This window comes from Ursus arctos, unplaced genomic scaffold (assembly GCF_023065955.2).
Source record: "Ursus arctos isolate Adak ecotype North America unplaced genomic scaffold, UrsArc2.0 scaffold_3, whole genome shotgun sequence".
Taxonomy (NCBI): Eukaryota; Metazoa; Chordata; class Mammalia; order Carnivora; family Ursidae; genus Ursus; species Ursus arctos.
The window spans coordinates 44,393,611-44,413,996 of record NW_026622985.1 but is presented as its reverse complement, the minus strand read 5'-3'; the positions used below and the strand labels follow the sequence as shown (position 1 = coordinate 44,413,996).

At 33.5% G+C, this 20,386-nt stretch overlaps 1 protein-coding gene across 11 annotated transcripts in view; it reads left to right on the top strand.

Moving 5' to 3' along the window:
* The window catches only part of DGKB (diacylglycerol kinase beta), an 863,998-nt gene that overhangs the window by 441,257 nt on the left and 402,355 nt on the right, over positions 1–20,386 (top strand). For all 11 annotated transcript variants that reach the window (XM_057304222.1, XM_057304226.1, XM_057304221.1 and 8 more), the window contains 3 exons: positions 4,890–5,006; positions 14,755–14,828; positions 18,234–18,308. In XM_057304222.1, the coding sequence (XP_057160205.1) occupies positions 4,890–5,006; positions 14,755–14,828; positions 18,234–18,308 (266 nt within the window). The remainder of the gene's footprint in view (positions 1–4,889; positions 5,007–14,754; positions 14,829–18,233; positions 18,309–20,386) is intronic.

Sequence of the window (20,386 nt, the reverse complement as noted above, 5' to 3'; positions counted from 1 at the left end):
GAAGGATGCCGGGGCAGCAGTGCATCCCCTCCCCACCCTTTTGTGGCTTTGTACCAGTCAAGGTGCTTTGCTGCTGCCTGTCTTTCATGCTGAGATTGGACAAAAAGAAGAAAACCCTGTGCTTGAGGTAATCATCACTTGCTGCTTGCAGTTTGTGAGTGATCGATAACAGCAGGCTGAAGTATTGTGGTAAACATCCCTTTTGTGAAAGCAGCTTTCAGCAATGCACAAATACTCTACCTCGGAGAATCAGCATGATATAAAAAAAATTTTTATAGCACATATTTAAAGTGAGGTCTTTTTATGTCATTTATTTCATCTTTCTGTTTTCTGTGAATGGTCTTTTCGGCTTTTCTTCTTTGTTAATTATGGTGATTATTCTTTTGGAATTCTATTACAATGTATTCCCCAGTTAAGATCTGTTGTGCTACTTATAGAGTCTAAGGATCACAAAACATTCAATTCTATATTTAAAATGTCTGCATAGCCAACACAAATGGTTGGTATTTGAAAATGCTGAAATATCAATAACTATATTTTATATTTCATAGTTATATTTTCTATATTCTTTTTTGTGGTTAGAGTAGCTCTTTTCAGTGTTTGAATAATTTCTATTGATTAAAGCAATAATTTTCCAACTCTTTTTATATCTGGGATAATTTTTCTGGCAGAACAAAATTTGCCTTAATTATAATAAGGTAATGTATTTTGTGGTTTAGAGCCCAAAAACGTAGGGGGGAAAAAAAGCAGAAGGTGAGGTGGTGAACACTGCCCCCTATTACCAGAGAGCAATTTTATCCTTAATAATGATGCAAAATCAGGTTGGTGATCTCTTCCTGGAACATTTCAATAACTTCAACACTAGGGGTAAGTCTCTTAAATATCATAATAGAGCTCTGCCATTCAGAATTAATTAACCCCCAAAACAAGCTAGTGAAATATTTGGGGACAGCAGATCTTTCAAGGGTGCAATTGCTTCCCCCTTCCTGTCCCTCATATAAAATATGAAAGAACTAAAGATTCTCTCAGTGGAAATAGGAAAAAATATCCAACTATCCTACTGTGAGCTTATGCTGCTTAAATAAAGTATAGTGAATATCTCAGAGACTTCTATACAATTTGGAAATAAAAGTAAAACAAATGAGTGTAATAAAAAGAAAACTCTCGGAAAAATTAAATGCTTATGAGTTTCTCCTGTTTAAAATTTTCAGCCTTGATTAATTCCACAAATTTCATCCAGTAGTTATATTTCCCCCCCAAAAAGAAACCACATGGCTTTCTTGGAGTGTGTGTGTGTGTTTAAACAAACATTTACTATTTTAGTATTATCTAAGCTATATAATAAAAATTCAACGTTCAATAAAATTCAATAATAAAATAAAAATGTTTATTTTGTGGTTTAGAGCCCAAACACTTAAACAAAAAAGTGGAAGGTGAGGTGGTGACCACTACCCCTATTACCAGAGAGCAATTTTATCCTTAATAATGATGCAAAATCAGGTCAGTGAGCTCTTCCTGAAGCTTTTTGACAACTTCAGGATATACTGAGGATTTTTCTGTGAACTTGTTATATACCTCTTTCTTATAATTTTAGATTTCAAAAAGAATGCCTTAGTTGAACATTCAATTTTGGATTTAAAATTTTGTTTTTACATTTTACAAAGGTTCCTATACAGCATTTCTTTCATCTACTCCAATTTACTCCGAAAGGTGACTCCCTGAAGAGACCTGAAGCTACTTAATCAACTGCTTTCTGCTAGTTGGAGATTCTTACCAGCAAAGGAATTCCCCTAGTTATGAGCATAGCTAAGAATAAAATCATGTTAATAGGTGACTTGGTAGCTCTTTACAGACACACACTTAATATGTCTTAAACTTCCAGCACTACATATATAAATAGTTTGGTCATAAATATCCACTTCTGATGTGACCAACCAACTTAAATCATACTTAGTTCTTGTAAACTAAACATTTTAGTAAACAAATGCCAAATAGCAATTGTTGGATTATATGGCAGACTACAAGGTATATACGGTGTGATAGAATATAAGGTACATAAGATAATGTATATCTTCTACTCTGTAGATTTTTATATTGTTACCATGTCTTATATACCTTCATGCAAGAATCCAGAAAGAAATTATTCCCATACTTTCCACCATTATTACATTTTTGAACTCTTAATACAAAATATGGATTTTCAGTTGTAAATATTGAGTCTTACTTATTTAAACATATACTTAACTGTAACTAAGTGTAATTTTTTCATATATATGCACTTGGAAGTATAATAAACACTTTGCATAATTATAATACTAATGAGCACCCTAATGGGAGAGCCACACTTTATTATTCATAATAACTTTCATTTATTGAGCACATATTCTAATACAGGCACAATGTTAGGAGTTTATGTATTTTCTCTTAAACCTTACACAACTTGAAGAAATAGGTATTGCTAACTCCATTTTGAATAAGAGTCAAGTTCTCTAAGATTACATAATATTTAAGTAGCAGAGATGGGATTCAGCTCAGGCTTTCTGACTCCAAACCTCATCCTATAATCCACTCCTTCTATGCATTATAATTTTAACTCTCTATGGCCAAAATTACAATTTGCAAGTTTAGAAAGAATAATCTAACTTTAAAAAAATCAATATTTTTGCCAGAAGTTATGCTTATATGAAAGTATATCATTTTCCAAAGAATGTGAATTTCAGGAATCCTCTTACACCATCCATTTTTAGCCACACAAAAATATATTCAGTGATTTTACACCATGAAATTGCAAGGTAAATGGACTATATTGATTAGCATCTATTTTGGACGGAGAAGTTTTCTGATCCATCTGGTCCTAATATAGTTAAAAAGAGCTTCATTTTGGGGCACCTGGGTCGCTCAGTAGGTTAAGTGTCCGATGCCTGATATCTTAGGGTGTGCGTTCAAGCCTTGTGTTGGGCTTCACACTGGGCTTGGAGCCCATTTAAAAAAAAAAAGAGAGAGCTTTGCTTTTAAGTCCAGATAAAATATGTTCCAAAATTACTGAATTCAGATCAGAAAATATATGTCACTCAAGTATTTAAGCACACATGGAAGACAGTGCTATTAGATCAGAACAACTTTTCATACCAAGCCTAGACATGACCCAAGATTCCCTCTCAATAGAATATTTCAGCATATAAATTTTTTTTAATGTTGATTCATTTATTTCTCTGTTCATTTATCCTGACTTTTGTCAGGCACTGATTTAAGATCTAATGTACAACAGTGAAGCAAACAAAGCACTTTCTTTTATGGAGCTTTGACTAAAGTGGGTGAAGACTAGCATTAAACTAATTAAATAGAAAACATTACAGGTTGTAATAAATTTTATCTATATTATATAATATGTAAATATATATATATATATGCATATATTTATATGTTTCTATAAAAGGAGGCTAAAGGGAATAGAGAGGCCTACCTGACATTTGAACAGAAACTTCAGAAATCTGAAGTAAGTGAGGAGCAAACCCAACAAATATACAGAAAAGAGCTTTCCAGGACAGTGAAGAGTGATTGCAAAAGCTCTGAATTAAGAGCATGCTTGTTGTGATCAAGGATTAATGCATAGGTGGAGGTAGCTGGAGTGGAGTGAAATAGGATAAGTGTGGCTGTTGTATAGAGAACCTACTGTAGGGAGATTAAGACGGAAACAGATTGACAAAGATGGAAGCTGATGGCTACAATAATCCAGGCAAAGAAGAAAATAGGCCTAAAGTTTGTAGTGATGGAAGTGGTGAGTCATCATCCAGTTTGGGATTAGTTTTCAAAGGGGGTAAGCAGGAAATGTGTAAAAAAGTTAAAAAAATAAAAACGTTTTGGAAATTTTAGGACCAATGTGTGTTTTAGACACTGATGGAAGGATAGAAAGGGCATTTGTATGTAGGAGTTAAAGTTCAAGGAAGAAATATGAATAGGACTATAGCTTTAGAAGTCCTCCTCATGAAGTTGAAATTCAGAGCCTGGGGATTTAATGAAGCTACCTAGGGAGTGAGTGTAGAGAGTGAAAATGAGACGTTCAAGGAAGAGGTTAAATGTTATGGACCATAAATCCGGAGGAAGACCCAATGGAAGAGCCTCTAAGGAGGCAGTTAGTGAAGTAAGAAGAGAACTAAGAGTAAGAGAAAGATGTGTGCGAAGCCCAGTGAGGCAAATGTTCAAGAGGGAGGAAGAGGTCAATTCTGTCAAATGCTGCTAAAAAGTGGAAAAGATGACGGCTGAGCAATAGCTGTGACAATGAGAAGGTCATTGATGATTTTTAGAAGAGCAGTTTTGGTGGATTAATGGTGAAAAAAGCTTTTGGGTTGGATTAAAGAGAGAGTGAGAGGAGGTGAAAATAGAAACAGGAAGCAGACAACTACAAGAAATGTTTCCACTATGGTGAACAAAGGAATTAGCTGGGATGGAATATGTGTTTTAAATTTTATGCCATCCTGGATATAAGTAGCAGCTTAAAAGTTCATCATGTATGCATTTTCGATATTACCTGTACTTATAAGCATTATTTTTAGTGCTCAATAACAAATCTTTTATAACTCCATATTATTTATTTCTACCATTCCTTATGAAAGTAATTAGCTTTATTGGTCCTTGATAACTTCTGATAAACAGTCCTAATTGGGCACATAGGGGAATGCCATCTGGTTTTCTTTCTCATAGTCTCTTTAACGGATGTTTTTATTATCCGTCTATCACATGGACTAAGCCAGTTGAAAGCAACAGCATTCTTAGTATTCACTAGGAACTCCCAATTAGGAATGTGGGCCCAAGTTTGTAGCCACAAACGTTCTCTTTGTGTTGCCCTTTTTAGTAAAACAACATTCATATAAAAGATTTCCTCCTTATAGGAAAGACAAGCAACAGTGAAAAAGGAAAAAGGTGGTTCCCAGCAGTCAAACAAAGTGACAGATAAGAACAAAATGCAAAGAGCCAACTCTGTGACGGTGGATGGGCAAGGCCTACAGGTATGACTTTTTAAATCCAAATTTGTGTAGCTTTCATATTTGTAATTTCTATGCTCTTACATATGTCCAGCTAGCAACACATTTATTTAATGTGCAGATTAGCTTAACAGAGGACTTCGGAAAGATCTTTATTAATTTATCAAGGTGTCAGTTTTATATTGAATGACAGAGTGACACTCCAATTATATTAATCACTTCTGATTTTATCTGCATTTGAACTCAAGTTGGTAAGAGATCTTTGGTCAATCTGAAGGTCTTGCAAATATCACTAAATATATACATTTTTTATATGCATTCCTATTATTTATGTACAAGTTTACTTTCTTCATATATATTGCTTATATATTTGGAAGAGTCATTTTACTGGCAAAAAGATGTCGAGGAAAAACTAAAATGAATTTCGTGTGTGGATACTTTTGTTCCTAAGTAAAAAATAAAATAAAGGATTTATTATGATTTATCCATATCTTCTGAAGTTTAAATTCAAAATTGAAAGTCCTTATATATTTCTAGTTTAAGTAAATACAGGTAGCTCAAAATCATGATTTTAGTACTTTAAAAACCTTTAACATCCCTAGGATGTCCAACATCAGGAGTAAGATTTCTTTCAGTCTGCTTTTGAGAGATTCTGTAGATTGTATATATTGTATTTATTTGCCTCTGTTCCTCACTCCAATGTAAAAACAATCAGTGAAGTTGACTGCATCAATGAAATTGTGAGCTCATTTTTTTTTTGGCTTTTTTACCTATACATTTCTCTCTTCTAATTTTCATTTCCTTTCTTTATCAATATTCTTCAAGTTTCATGTTCTCCAGGAAAATTTACTGACCACTTACCAAACAAAAATATATTTTTATCATATAGTTGCCTTCAATATACATAACTTCATATATTTTCATTTATTATTTTATCTGTGATATGATGGATTGTGTGTTTTATATCCCTTAATTTGGAAGCAGAGTTCAGAGCACATAGTAGTTGCCTGAATGCATGTTTCTTCATTATTTTGAATATCACATTGAATATTTAATAATAATTGCTTAAATATTGATAACCAGATTACTGATTTGTTCTGATTTAATAAAACACATTGTGAATAGAAAATTTTTTAAGAATTACTAAACTCAAATCTAAAAAGAGAAAATTCTAAATGATAAAATTATTACATTGGTTAGAAAGTTTAGAAATTAATTATCAAAAGAGTAAATCAGGATCTACATTTTTCGGTAGTCATCTCTGTATGTTTATCAGTCTCGTTGAGAGACTCAGATATGAAGTCTATCCACTTTGATAGCCAAAAAAAAAAAAAAAAGATGGCAAAAAAAATTTAAGTGGTCCTGTAAAATTTTTAGTGAAAAAAATTTATAAATTTCATAATTCAGTTGCAAATATTGCTTAAATCTTCGGTCACTCTGAGTTCCAGTGGTGAAAATATCAGAAAAGAAAATTAATTTTAAAATTCAAGTCCATTGCACACATGGCTAGACATTTCTCAACATGAAAGGGAAACATGTACTCTTTGTTAAACAGTATATGCTAGACACCATGATAATATGTTATGCCTATGAAGTAAATGAATCCTCTCAATAAACATATGAGATAAATACTCTTAGTTCTCTCAATAAACATATGATAAATGCCATCATTATTATCACCAATTTCAAAATGTTCAAAGGTATAGTTATTCCCAGGGCCTCACAGTTAGTCAGTTTGTAAAGTCAAAGTTTAATAAGGACCATCTGGCTCATAGTGTATACGTCTTACTCCTGCAATACCCAGTCTCCTTGGGCAAAAAAGTTTTAACAGGTATATAAATGCTAACTTTGTGACTACCTTGTTCTGACCACCTGCCTTTCTCAGTGAATATACTCCCATCTCTCAAACCAAATAATAACTTTTCCTAACTTTCTTTTGTATATGAATTTATCTGGTAAAGTTGTTAGTAAGCACAGGGTAGACATCAGCCCTTATAAAACAGCATCAAATAAATACCATGATTATTATCATCATAGTTTTTTTGAATTTTAACTGTTGGTTTATAATCATGTGCAACAATCTGTTTCACCTCAGCAGAATGGACTAAAATATGATAGACATATGTATTCACATAATTTTGAGGAAAATGTAAAAAAGGTAAAAGAATCAATTATTGGATCACTAATGCAAAGTAGAAAAATAAATAAATTTTGTTGTGGTAATCAATTTTAAAATTATAAAATGGTTGTTCTTTATCAGGAAAGGTAAAAAGATAGGCCAGAAAATTAATTTTTCTGTGGGTTTTAAAAAATGTATATCATGAAAAAGCATTGAGTTGCAGCCTGGTTTGCATATAAGTCCCTGACAGAAGAGATCTACACTGCTTAAAGAAGACTATTAATCATAGTTAAGCACATTCATCTTACTTCTTTCCAGCTAACCAGCATAATGATCAGGATTATTATTTCTAATTAGAGGAAGTAATAGATCATGTATAACCTTAGGATGAGTCTCATTAATTAACCCGGGTCCTAGGGGACTTCAAATAGAGGTGGTTAGGCACTCTGTCTTTGTCACTGCTCACACCATAGGTTTACACTTAATACATATGATCAGATGTAATTGAAACTATAATTTCTAACATGCACGAGATGTAAAAATGCAGATAACTATTCACATGTGAACAAACAAGTGACGAACCATTGTGTAAACTGTATTAAACTGAAGTTATCTTGTCCCGAATTATTCTCTGAGAAGGATTTCCAAATGAAAGGGTCACTAGAGAACCAAAAAGTCTGGTCTGTAATATTCCTAACACTAGAAAAAAATGGGGAACCTTTATATTTAAACACCTAAAACTGAGCCAGTGCCATCCCCTACCACAACTGCGTCTCCCTGTTCTTATTGTCTTTATTTGCAATATCTCATTCTTATAATCACCAAGACTGTAAACATATGTGTGTGTGTGTACTTTATACAATATATAGTATGTGTATACAATTAGTTCCCTTTATTTGATTGATGTGTGTATGTGCATACATATGTGTGCATACGTGCCTGCCCCTTGACTAGGATCCTCAAGCCAGTTGCTCTTCCATAATTAGCTCTTCATTGTCATTTAACTCCCCAAGTCCAGAATTATTATTTTACACTTTAATACAATATCCTTTAAACCGAGTCCCTGTTCCCAACTTATAATGTGCTAGATTATAAATAATATGGAAAAAATGGAGCTCAGTAATAAGTGTCAGGACTGAGAGTTAGAGTTGTCTCTAATTTTTAAGTAACATGGCTAGATTGGGCCTCATTAAAATGTGATATTTGAGTAAAGACTTACATGAGGCCTTTGGTCTGTGAATATCTAGGGGATGGGCAACCCTAAGACAGGCGCATGCCTGGCAAGTTCTAGGATCAACAAGAACTGCATGGTTGGAGCAGGCTGAGCAATATGGAAAGTGGTGAAGAGTACTTTAGAGAGGTAATAGAAACTAGGTGCTACAGAGCCTTCAAGGTCTGCATACGAACTCTGACTTTCCATCTGAAAGAGATGGCGAGATATAACATGATCCTGACTTAAATGTTGAAAGGCTTACCCTTGTTGAGGTTAGATTGTTAGGGAGCAAAGAGTCAAGTTTGGAGACAGCCACCAGTTATTTAGGGTTTATAGGGTGGAGGCACATCCAGCGTAGAGCAGGGGAGGTAAAGAGGTAGATTCTCCATATATTTTGAAGAAAGTCAACAGGATATGCTGATAGATTAGATACAGGGTTTATTAGAAATTAGGGATTTAGGGACATCTCTTTAGATGTTTGGCTCATTCACCTGAAATGATAGAGTTGCCATTGACTGAGATAGAAAAGGGTCTAGGTGAATAGGTTTTGGAGAGAAATTTCTGTTGCCATTAGACATCTAAATGGAAATGTTTAAGTAGGCAGACAGATACGTGAATCTAGAATTCAGAGCAGAGGGTAGATATAAATTTAGAAGTGAAAGGTGTATTGATGGCACTTAAAACCATCAGATAAAATGAGATTACCAAGAGAGAGTATATAGAGAAAGAAATTGTTAAACTGGGACCCAAAACTATTATGACTCAAGTCCTGCCTTTTAATATTTACTATCTGAAATAACCCTTTTATGTGAATAAATAAGTTTTCACAGGATTAGCTCTTTCTCTATAGAGAAGAATCCAGTATAAACTGTCACATCTTGGAAAGCCCTTTGTATCCAATTTATAACCATTCTTCAAGTTTTCAAGTGTCTTGAACATTTTTTCCCTTTGTCAATATTTTCTGTGCTATACTGTAATCCCTATCTCAATGTATCTTAAAAACTGGTCTGAGAAGCCCAGGGCTCTATGGAGATGCCTCAAGCGTGATGGTGGGATGATGGGAGGCTGAGAGTAGGTTCAGGGCTCATTCATGTTTCAGGCAGAGCAACTTACCTTTGTTCTGTCTTATATACTGTTCCACTTAAGATTATTTCAAATGCTGTATAAATATTTACTTCCAAGAACAAATAGGTTTAGGCTGACAGATGTTTTTAGTATATGTATGTTTTAGTTTTCCCTCTCATTCCACCAAAATCTGTAACAAAAAGTGTACAATATTTTAGGACAGCAGTAAGTCAGTGTTCAAAATGACTGTATTTTACGTTATTTCAAAACTTTGTATGCAGTAAAAATTGAAAATTCATCATATTAAAGATTATATCAGATATAGTTCAAAGAGAATTAGTAAACTTGAATATAAGATTGATATATTAGTGCTATTTAATTCCCGGATCCCATTCAGGTTTTACCATTTGTCTCAGTAATGGCCTTTATAACACAAGCAGCTAGTACAGAATCATGTAAATTCCCTGGTTTTGACAGTTGTGTTGTGTTTATGTAAGAGAATGGTCTTGTGTATAGGCTACTCTAAAGTAAACAAGAATGATAAAATATCATTTTGGCAACTTAGTCTCAAATGGCTCAGGGAAAAAAAAGGTAATTTGAACAGTCCTTTTAACTTTTCTGTAAATTTGAAATTGTTTTAAAGTATAATAATAAAAATATCACTTCAAAATATAAAAAATTATTGTAAGATACTTCCAAAAAACTTTATTCATCGAAATCAGATATACCAAGTTTTGGAAACTAAGAAAATTTGTATTCTTTTAACCTCCTTATTTTCAGTATAAATGATTTGCATTGCAATACAAATTAGCTCTGCTAGACTGAATTCTGAATTCTGTAAATTAGTCTTACCTGATTTTGATCTCTCTGGAAAACAAAATCTGGAATCAAATAGATTGAATTAAGTAATTGACATATCACATCTAGTAATACCTGTGTTTTCTCCTTATCTTAGACTCTTTAAGTTACAGAAGGATTCACTGAAAATGATTATGCCTTTACTCAATAAAGAGAATAACATAATGTAAAATAAAAATAAAATATATAGAGTATCTTCAGGGATTTTGATATCAAGTTTCTGTTCCTCACTCAGGATCTAGAAATATTTACAAGTTTGATGAAGTATAAAATTTCTGTGGCTGGTTCCATCTGTATTCAGTTCTGTGCTCTTATGGATCTTGTCTTTCATACCAATTATAATTAGGATATGCCACGTGTAACAGGGAAACAAAAACAAAATAAAACGTAACAGTGGTTTAGACAAGATATGCATAAATTTTTCTCTCATGTAAATAAAGTCCAGAAGTAGGATTTTCAGGAGCAGGGCTAGTAAGACAGTTCCACATTTTTATCAGGGCTGGTACTATCTTTCCTATCCTCGATCTGTAGTATCTTTAAGATCCCCTCATTACCAAAGATGGCTTCCAGTCCTTATAATATGGAGTTTCATGCTGGCATCCAGAGGAAGATGCCTAGAAGCTCTCACTCTTCTTTTGTAAAGAGCATATCTTGAGTTTCCATAAAACACTTCTGCATTAGTTAAATTGGGGTGCTATAATAAAGTATCATAGGTGGGTGGTGTAAACAACAGACATTTATTTATCACAGTTCTCAAGGCTGGAAAACTCAAGATCAAGGTCACAAGTTAAATTTTATTCTGAGTCCTCTTCACTTGGCTTTTAGATGGCAGTCATCTTTCTGTGTCCTCACATGACCTTCTTTTTGTGTGTTCGGATGCGGGGGTAGATCTTTCTTTTATAAAGGTACTAATCCCATGATGAAGCTCCCACTCTTATGACTTCATCTAACTTTCCTTGCTTCCCAGAGGCCCTGTCTCCAAATACCACCACACTGGGGGGTATGGTTTCAACATAAAATTTGGGGAAACACAATTCAATCTATAACAACTTCCAATTATAAACAAAATATAGACACATTTTTTTTTCTACTTAAGACTATTTATTTGCATTCTTATATGGCAAGACACAGAAAGTCACACCTTCTTAAAGCTCTTCAAAAGAAATACATATTTAAATTCTGCAACCAGCAGCAACAGTTTCCAAGATACAGGTGTGATGGGAGCTGCCAGTCTTTCAAAATTACCCTTTGGCCAGGGTTCTTTTACTAAAGATGACAAGGAATATGTGATAGTAGTGATAATAGCAGTCTTTGACAGTAAGATCCTTCTCCTTACTTCAGGAGTATTAGTGCACAAAGTAGTTGCTTATTTTTAACTTGTCAGACTTGAAAATGACTGTGCAATACTGCAGGTCTGGTGCTGTGAAATTCAAAAATCCTCAAATTTACTTTGCTGGATTGGCTTTCTTTCCTTCTTTCTCTCCTTCCTTCCTTCCTTCCTTCCTTCCTTCCTTCTTTACTTCCTTCCTTCCAAGATTTTATTTATTTGGGAGAGAGAGAGCAGGGGAAGGGGCAGAGGGAGAAGGACAAACAGACTCCCCACTGAGCATGGAGGCAGATGTGGGGCTTGATCCCAGGATGCTGAGATCATAACCTGAGCTGAAAGCAGACGCTTAACCAACTGAGCCACCCAGGTGCCCCATGGATTGGCCTTTTTAAAATAGCAACAAAGTTTAGCTGAATTTTAAAGCTTTTTGAATGGACATTGAAAAAGATGTCAGATTTGCCTAAAACCTTGACATTTCTAGTATAACACCATTAAATGATCCCTTAATACAAGAGTCTCAGTGGTGCTGATGTTTAATCACATGTCATCCCTTAAATGTAGAATGTCTTAGGTCAGGAGTTTTATCTAACATCATTATCAACGGGGCTCTATTCCACAGTGTCTGGTAACCTACAAATAGATACCTAAAGTTTTCAGTGTTTTATTTTTATGTAGTCTAATTTTGTAAGCCAAATTTGTGATAAGAAGATAAATGAGGAAAAGATGGCCTGGTGATTTTATTTTTCCTGCATTTCCTTTTGGAATATTTGACTTCTGTCACTTGTAGAGCATCATCATTCTTCTAAATTTGCTCTTTATCTAAATTATCTTTCATTTTTCTAATGTATTTGACCTTATTTATCCATTTATCCACCTCTAAAAATGACATCTTCATTTTTGGATTTTGGAATCCTCTATAACCCTTTTTCTAGTGGGATATTTATTTGATGGTAATAATGTGCACCATAGAACATAATTGTTCTGTAGCTTGGTACTGACCTTTATTAATAAATAGTTATGATGCCTTTAAATATTCCAATAAATATGTATTTCTGAAAGGCCTTCCAAAACACATTTTCAAATAAGTTGTTAATATTGGAATTCAATATAATCTAATTTGTTTTAATAGAATGGTAAGCTGAATGTTGAGTTTGGGAAAGATCAACGTTTTGCTAAAAACCTTTATTTACCTTGAGATTCTCATCTTTATTTAATAATAAGGAGTAACTGGGTGCCTGGGTGGCTCAGTCAGTTAAGTGGCTGCCTTCGGCTCAGGTCATGATCCCGGGGTCCTGGGATCGAGTCCTGCATCAGGCTCCTTGCTCAGCGGGGAGCCTGCTTCTCCCTCTTCCTGCCAGTCCCCCTGCTTGTACTCTCTCTGTGTCTCTATCTCTGTGTGTGTGTCAAATAAATAAATAAAATCTTTAAAAAAAAACTTAAAAAAATAAAAATAAGGAGTAACAATTCAAATTAAGTGAAAAACTCAACTAAAATCCACATATGTTAGCATTCCTTCTTTTGCATGTGCAAACTTTAAGAGTTCTATCTGATTTTATAATTGGTTGAAAAATAAATCGAATGCAAGTCTTTAACTAAAGTTGTGCTTTAATGTTTCTGTATTTTAGCTTTTAAATGAGGGGAGAACGGCAACGCTGTAAGTCAGTAGCTTAACCTAGTAGGCACTTTCTATATATTAATTGAGTGAGCAGATTTAGTTCAGGAGAGATCTGGGAAGTTACTACAAACCCAGCTCATCTGTCTTACCTCCTAGCTGAATTAGAGCTAAACCAGGAACAAGGAACTTCTGTCCTCTTTACAGAGGAAAGTAAAGTGGAGACAGAGACAATAGATAATAATGACAACAAGTAGAGTAAGAGTAGAAAAATTAAGAATATTTTAATATATTATAACTAATGTGAAGATTTTAATATTTCCCCAGTGCCTATATACTCATTAGAAAAATTACATTTCACCTAAGATTGGAGGAAAATATATTAGAAGAATATTTTAATTTATGTTGTTTAAACAAACAGGAAGAAAGGACATCGTATGTTTAAATGGGTGTTTTTGTCTCATTACATATTTTGAATACTTTCTAAGAGAGAAATTCATAGCAATAAAGGATACCTTGAATCTACATTCAAAAAGTAAACTGATCTAGAACTTTTCAACTTAATGTTAAGAGGGCTCCAGTAGTTGCATATTTTGTTACTAAATATTTTTTGTCAAACCGTATTTAGATGGGATATATATAGTGGTAGATTGAAAAGGAACACTTGTATTTAGAATCTACTTATTAACATTAAACTCAGGTAAAATGCGAGAGTTCTTCTTTACCCCCCTATTGAAAACAACTTCACCTCCCCACACACCAATAAAGAGCTATCACTTTATTTGATTTCTTTCTTTTCATGGTGTGTTTCACTGCTGACCGTGTATTTGTTTGTTTATTGTCTATTTCTCCATTAGAATATAAGCTCCACTAGGACAGGCACTTTTTCTTATTCAACCAAGAAACCAGCAGTGACGAAAGCAGTGCACGGCATAGAGTAGGAGTATCACCAATTTACAGATTCCTGTTTAGCAAACAGACTTAATTAACCGGCCGTCTACTGCCCAAGCAGGGAAAGAAAGCATTGAGGAAACATTGTGTAGAGGGGGACAGTTAGGCTGAAAGAGACCTCAAACCATCTTACTGAGATTCTAATTGGTAAGTGATTTGGCAGATGGATTCCACGCAAGCCACAAAGCTCTAAAGTAGGTGTCGTCTGTAAAATCAAGGCTCTCTATCATTTGATCCCTTTCCTCTAATCTTTTTTTTCTCCCACTGTATTCTGCTTTATTCTGGCTGCTTTACTCACTGTCCCACAAATTGTACCTTTTGCTTTCATCTCATGGCTATTCAAACACCATTCCCTCTTCATAGCTGCCTTTCTCTCTGCCCAATACCTAACTAGACCCTCCCTCTCTTTGTGGAGTGAATGCCTATTAATATATATATATATATATGGTCAAAGCACAGGGTTTAACTGAGTTGCTGAATAGATCTACCTGTCTATCCATCCGTATTACAGAACTTAAGAGCCATATTCTTCAAATTGTTAATTGGTGTTTCATGAATTAGAAATAACAAGGGTCCTCTTCATAGATAATGTGAATAATTTGTCCATCTATCCAACTTTTCTTCTAGATTACTCCTGTTCCTGGTACTCATCCACTTTTAGTTTTTGTGAACCCCAAAAGTGGTGGGAAGCAAGGAGAACGGTATGTTTTTAGAAATCAGGTTTATTTTCTGTGTCATATGTATATAAAAAGATAAACTAAAATTACAGTATAAAAACATTTTAATACATTTTTCCTTATGGTTTACAATTTTAATGTCAAATAACTAATTCTAGCATCTATGTGTAATATATTGATATGATCTCCTTATTTTTGCAGTTCAAATATTAATATAATAATGGCCTTTGTAGATATTTTTATTATCATATGTCAGGTATCTGAATTCTCTCTACCCTACCTATCACCCCTAACCCTTAACAAAAAGCATTGCATATAGCATGGCTCCATAAATACTGTTGAATGAAAATTGGTTCTCTAAATGCTCACCAAGACTTCAAGTAAATCATCATTCACTAGTGAGGAGCAGAGTTTATGTCCAGCTTCTAGACAAATTACATTATAATGATTTTCTGCATGTGTGTTTTTGGAGTACATGACGCCATATGTCCTGGAGGCTCACAATATATTTAATCTGAATTATAATGAGTTGCATTATCAGGTTTCCCAGTATATTGGCAAACAACACAAAATTTTCATTTTTGTAATAAATTAATGGTTAAATCAAAATATTTAATAAAAATCTGAAAATCACCACATTGAAGTATAAATCTTATGTGCTTCTTAAAAGGGGTGTTATAAAAATGCAGTTGCACCCGCTTTAATAATTTCTAGAAGTCTTTACTAATCTCAACCCAAAAATGAGCAATCAAATAAAACAATTCATATAAACACTATGATAATAAAAAAGGAATTTCCATTGTGGTTCATCAAATAATCAAGTTTTTGAAAGTTGAAATGTTTTCATGATAAGTGGAATTTTGTAATTTCCTTTCCTACTATCTAACTTTCCAGCTTTATTTCAATGAAATGAAGAGCGCCATTCATTTTCCAATCAACAAAATATTATTTCTGCTTAGGTTTTTTCCTTTATTAACATATAGTTTATAGTTTTTCACTCTGCTAAACATGATAGAAATTATTTTAAATAAACAGTGACTTAATTAAAAATATGTATATTGTTTTATTGAAGAGAATAGGTGCCTCACTTTTAGAGATACAAAATAGTAAATAATAATGCTTAAGTGATTTTCTCCTTTACAATGTATAGTCTGTCAACTTTATATATTATGGATATTTGGGAAAAAAGTAAACACTTCACACAGAATTAGATAAGAATTGAATTTATGTTGGAAATTAGAAACAAATGAAGTATCAAGAGGAAAAAAGAAAGAAAAGGTGTATTTTCAAAAGATATTCTCCTCAAATTAGAACATGGATCATGCAGGACAAACCTTAATTGAATATCTGACTTCCCCTTCTCCCATTAAGAAAAAAATTCATAGATACACTAAAGTCACAAGTAAATTAAACTTAATGGGAGGAAGGGATTTGAGTGCTCCTATACGTACACTCCACTTATGTTTTGTTCTTCATACATGAACAGGGACCAATCAAAGTCAAAGGAAATGTAAATATGTAAGCATGTAAAGGAAATCTATTATGACTGCAAATATTAATTTTCTTGAGGGAATAAGACTCATCTTTCACAAACAGTGATATTCCATTCAGGATTTCCTTTAAAAATATTTGGGTTTCGTGACTTTCATATGTTAGATAAGTAGCAAAAGTTTACAAAATTATATATTCATACAGAGTTTCCCATACCAGTCAACAGGTGTGAAGATGTTCACATAGCATTCATTCATTCAAACAGCAACCCCTGAGTAAATCCAAACTCTGCTAGGAACTGGGTCTAAAAGACCTAGAATACAGCCACGCAGGGAGGCAGGCACTAACAGATACACCACAATATCACAGGTGAATGCTAAACTAGAAATGTTTAAAATAAAGGTGCTGTGGAAGTTCAGAGGAAGAAAGGCTATCTTATCTGAAGACTGAGAAGTCTTTGGACAAGAAGTCGCTTTTGAGTTGATATAAGTAGATGGTTTCCAGGAGAAGGAAAGAGAAAGATTTGTGAAAGGGTGCGGTATTTTTAGGGGACCAAGAGATAATCACTGAGGTTAAAGTTCAAGGAAAAGGAAGGGAAAGAGAAGACATAAACTATTTTAAATATAATAAAATATTTTTTATTAGAAATAATTTGACCCTAGGAACTTTTCATCATGGAAACAACATGGCTATACTTAGCCAGCCCTATGTAAAAGGGCTGGATATGCCAAGATTATAGAGAGAGAATTGCCAGGTTTAATAGACATTACTGTTAGAAGGTACAGGACTGTTCTCCAATCGGGTTCAGATGCTGGGGGAAAAAAAGTACTGAGAACGACTCTTAGGATCTTTCTTTCTTTCCTTCTTTCTTTTTTAAAGATTTTACTTATTTATCAGAGAGAGAGAAAGAGATAGGCAGAGGGAGAAGCCGGATCTCTGCTGAGCAAGGAGCCCAATGTGGGACACAATCCCAGGACCCTGGGATCATGATCTGAGCCAAAGGCAGACGCTTAACTGACTGAGCCATTCAGGCATCCCTCTTAGGATCTTTCTTGAGACACTAATTCATATAATTAATCAAGAATGTGAGGTTATTGCAGATCTGGGAGTGGGGTGATATAAACAGATACTACGTAGTGAATTTAGACAGTTTCTATCAGTAAAGATAGTCTGAATGTGTTTGTAAAATATATGGTGATATTTTTACATTTATGTAAAAACTAACTTTTAAAAACTAAATATATTCCTTCATTTTTAATATTTAATCTAAGAATACCAATATGAGATGTGTATCTATTTAGAATCAATTGTGTTGCATTTGTTGTATGATTGATTTCTTTTAGAAAAAAATGAATTATTTAATATGTACCCATTGAAACCGTTTAGCAATTGTGTGAACTGTCTGATCAGATGATTGTTTATGTGAAATAATTAAGCAGATGAGGTCACATTCTTTGATTACATCCATGGCATACAACATGTACAGTCCCATTTTATATGTGGGATAGTTTTCATATTGATTAGATTGGCCCAATAACCTGTAAACTTCACAAGGATCAGTTAGGAGAAGGTATGTAAGTAATTTTATTCTGATAGTCCTAAAAAATGTATTTGAAATCTAATTAGCTAAATAATCTTCAAAATCAGGATAAGCAATATTCTAAATGCATATCCATATGCAAATATGGAATGCAAATATCACTGTTTCTAACTTATAAGTTTTATTGCCTTTTTATTGGCTACTAAGCCTCTTTTTCAAAGAACGGTTAAATTCTTACTGAGCTGTTATACTTCTAATATTATTAATGTAAAATTTATCAAATATATTTAGTTACAACCATTATATAATTATAACATTAAGAGGGGCTAGTTATTTAAAAATTGGAGAGTATCACTAAATTTCTTTTTTTTTTTCTTTCCCTATTTTCATCTTTATAGAATTTATAGAAAATTCCAATATCTACTAAATCCTCGTCAGGTTTACAGTCTTTCTGGAAATGGACCAATGCCAGGGTAAGTCCAAGGATAATATTATTACTGTTGATTCATTTAATATTAATTAATGAAATAAACAGCCTGATGTGCCTAGAAATAATGTTATTTGAGTACAGCAGCCAGACTAGTGTACATAAGAACAATGAGTATCAACTATATAAGAGTAACCAGTGCGGATGCTGTTTTCCCTTCGAAGTGTGGTGAAGTACTCCTCTCCTAGTATTACTACGACTGCTACTAATAATAATCACACAAGACATTTGCTGGGTACCCAATCATCCAAACCATCTGTTTGAAGAACCACTGCCTTTTCTTTTCCTTTTTAAACATAGAGGATTTACTATAGAGAAAACGCTAGTTAACAAAGAATAGAAATCATAATATGATTTTTTCATTTACTACTTACAAAATCTAGTGACTACCACTTTTTTACAAGACACTTTATTATTAGGTAAGACATAGCTCAATAAACCTATTTTTTCCAACAGTAACCATGTACTTTTACTACCACAAGTATATGCTGAAATCAATCATCATTAATTGGGCCTAGTTAATGGACTAATATCATCTTCCACTGACTTGTTTTCTCTCTATCAACTTGAGTAAACATGAGACCAGATGAAGTAGAAGGAAGCTCTATAACGCTTACATGAGCCTCTTTATAAACAAAAAACGACAACAGCAAAAAACATCAGTGTGATTAAAATAAGTTTTCTAGGTTCTTCTCAGAAACTAGAAACCAAATCTTGAAACCGGACTCTTTTAAATGCTCAGAATAATGTTGAATAGATGTAAGTAAAATACAATTAATTAGCACAGACTCCTGCAGGATATTCATCTCTCTCTTCCACTCCCTGCTACCTGCTATCCAGTGCCAGGTGAGCCACAATCTGCAGAACCCCTTTGCTGGAGAGGCAGGATAGGCATAAACTTTTAGTTCAGAACAGTGTCTTTGTCAAGCTCCAGACTCCAGAATCTAATGGATCATGAGCAGATTATTGGCTGTTGGAGGCACATGCAGGAAGTGCTAATCTAGAGAAAGCCATGCCGAAGTCAAGTCTCATTGTTAACACAGAAGCTTAGTCAGGATGGCTCTTTTTCTTGTTCAGTAGTCTCTGAATTTTAGAGCAGTAGCCTTTATTCTGTAAGCTTAAGCAATGGTGTGTTCAAAAGTTTAGCCATTCCAGGACCTCAGTAGTTCTATGCAGACCAACAAATCGAGGATTTGCCTGTATTCCATAACTAAATGCAATGCCTACTGACTGCTACTTGTAAGCCTATGTGTCTTCTTTGACTCATTTCTGTAAAATTAGAAAAGTAATAACTGTCTCATAGGATAGTTGTGAAGTTAAATGGGATGATGCCTATGAAGCATATAAAAATAGGCTTATACATAGGTCCTCAATAATGTTCGTTATTCTCAACACTATCTATAGTAATATTAGTTAATAATTAATAATTACATGTTTGTAGCTCTATGTAAATATACTGTAATAATATTGATTTTAGCATTGTTTTCATCATTTCATTTTTTCCCACTCCACTTTAAATGTGTGCTACATGATTCCTTTCACACTTTCAATTTTAGGCATCTTATTATCCTGTACTGATTTTAATATATCGAAAAGATAAAAGTAATATATGTACTTGTGAAAACCCACACTACAATGAGTATCATTTAGAAAGTAAGTTAAAGGCCCCCCTTCAAGCACTAACACTCCTCAGGTAATAGCACTGCCAATTGTGTGTATCCTCCCAGAACTTATATGAACATAAAACCTAATGTATGTGTGTAATGTATTTACATATAATGTATTCATGCATATAATTCATTCATACACACAAACATATGTATGTTGTATAAATAAGTAGATCTTTTTATATAACTTGGAATATAGGTCTTTTATTGCTCTGCAACTTGCTTTTTTTTTTAACTCAAAAGCATATGATGGATATTGTTTTCAGCAGATATTGATCAGTTTCATTATTTTTAAGAGCTGCACAATATTCCATGGTTTTGTTAGCTATTTCATTATTGATAACATTGTGATTGTCTGTACTTTTAAATCATTACCGAATATGTGAAGTTAACATTT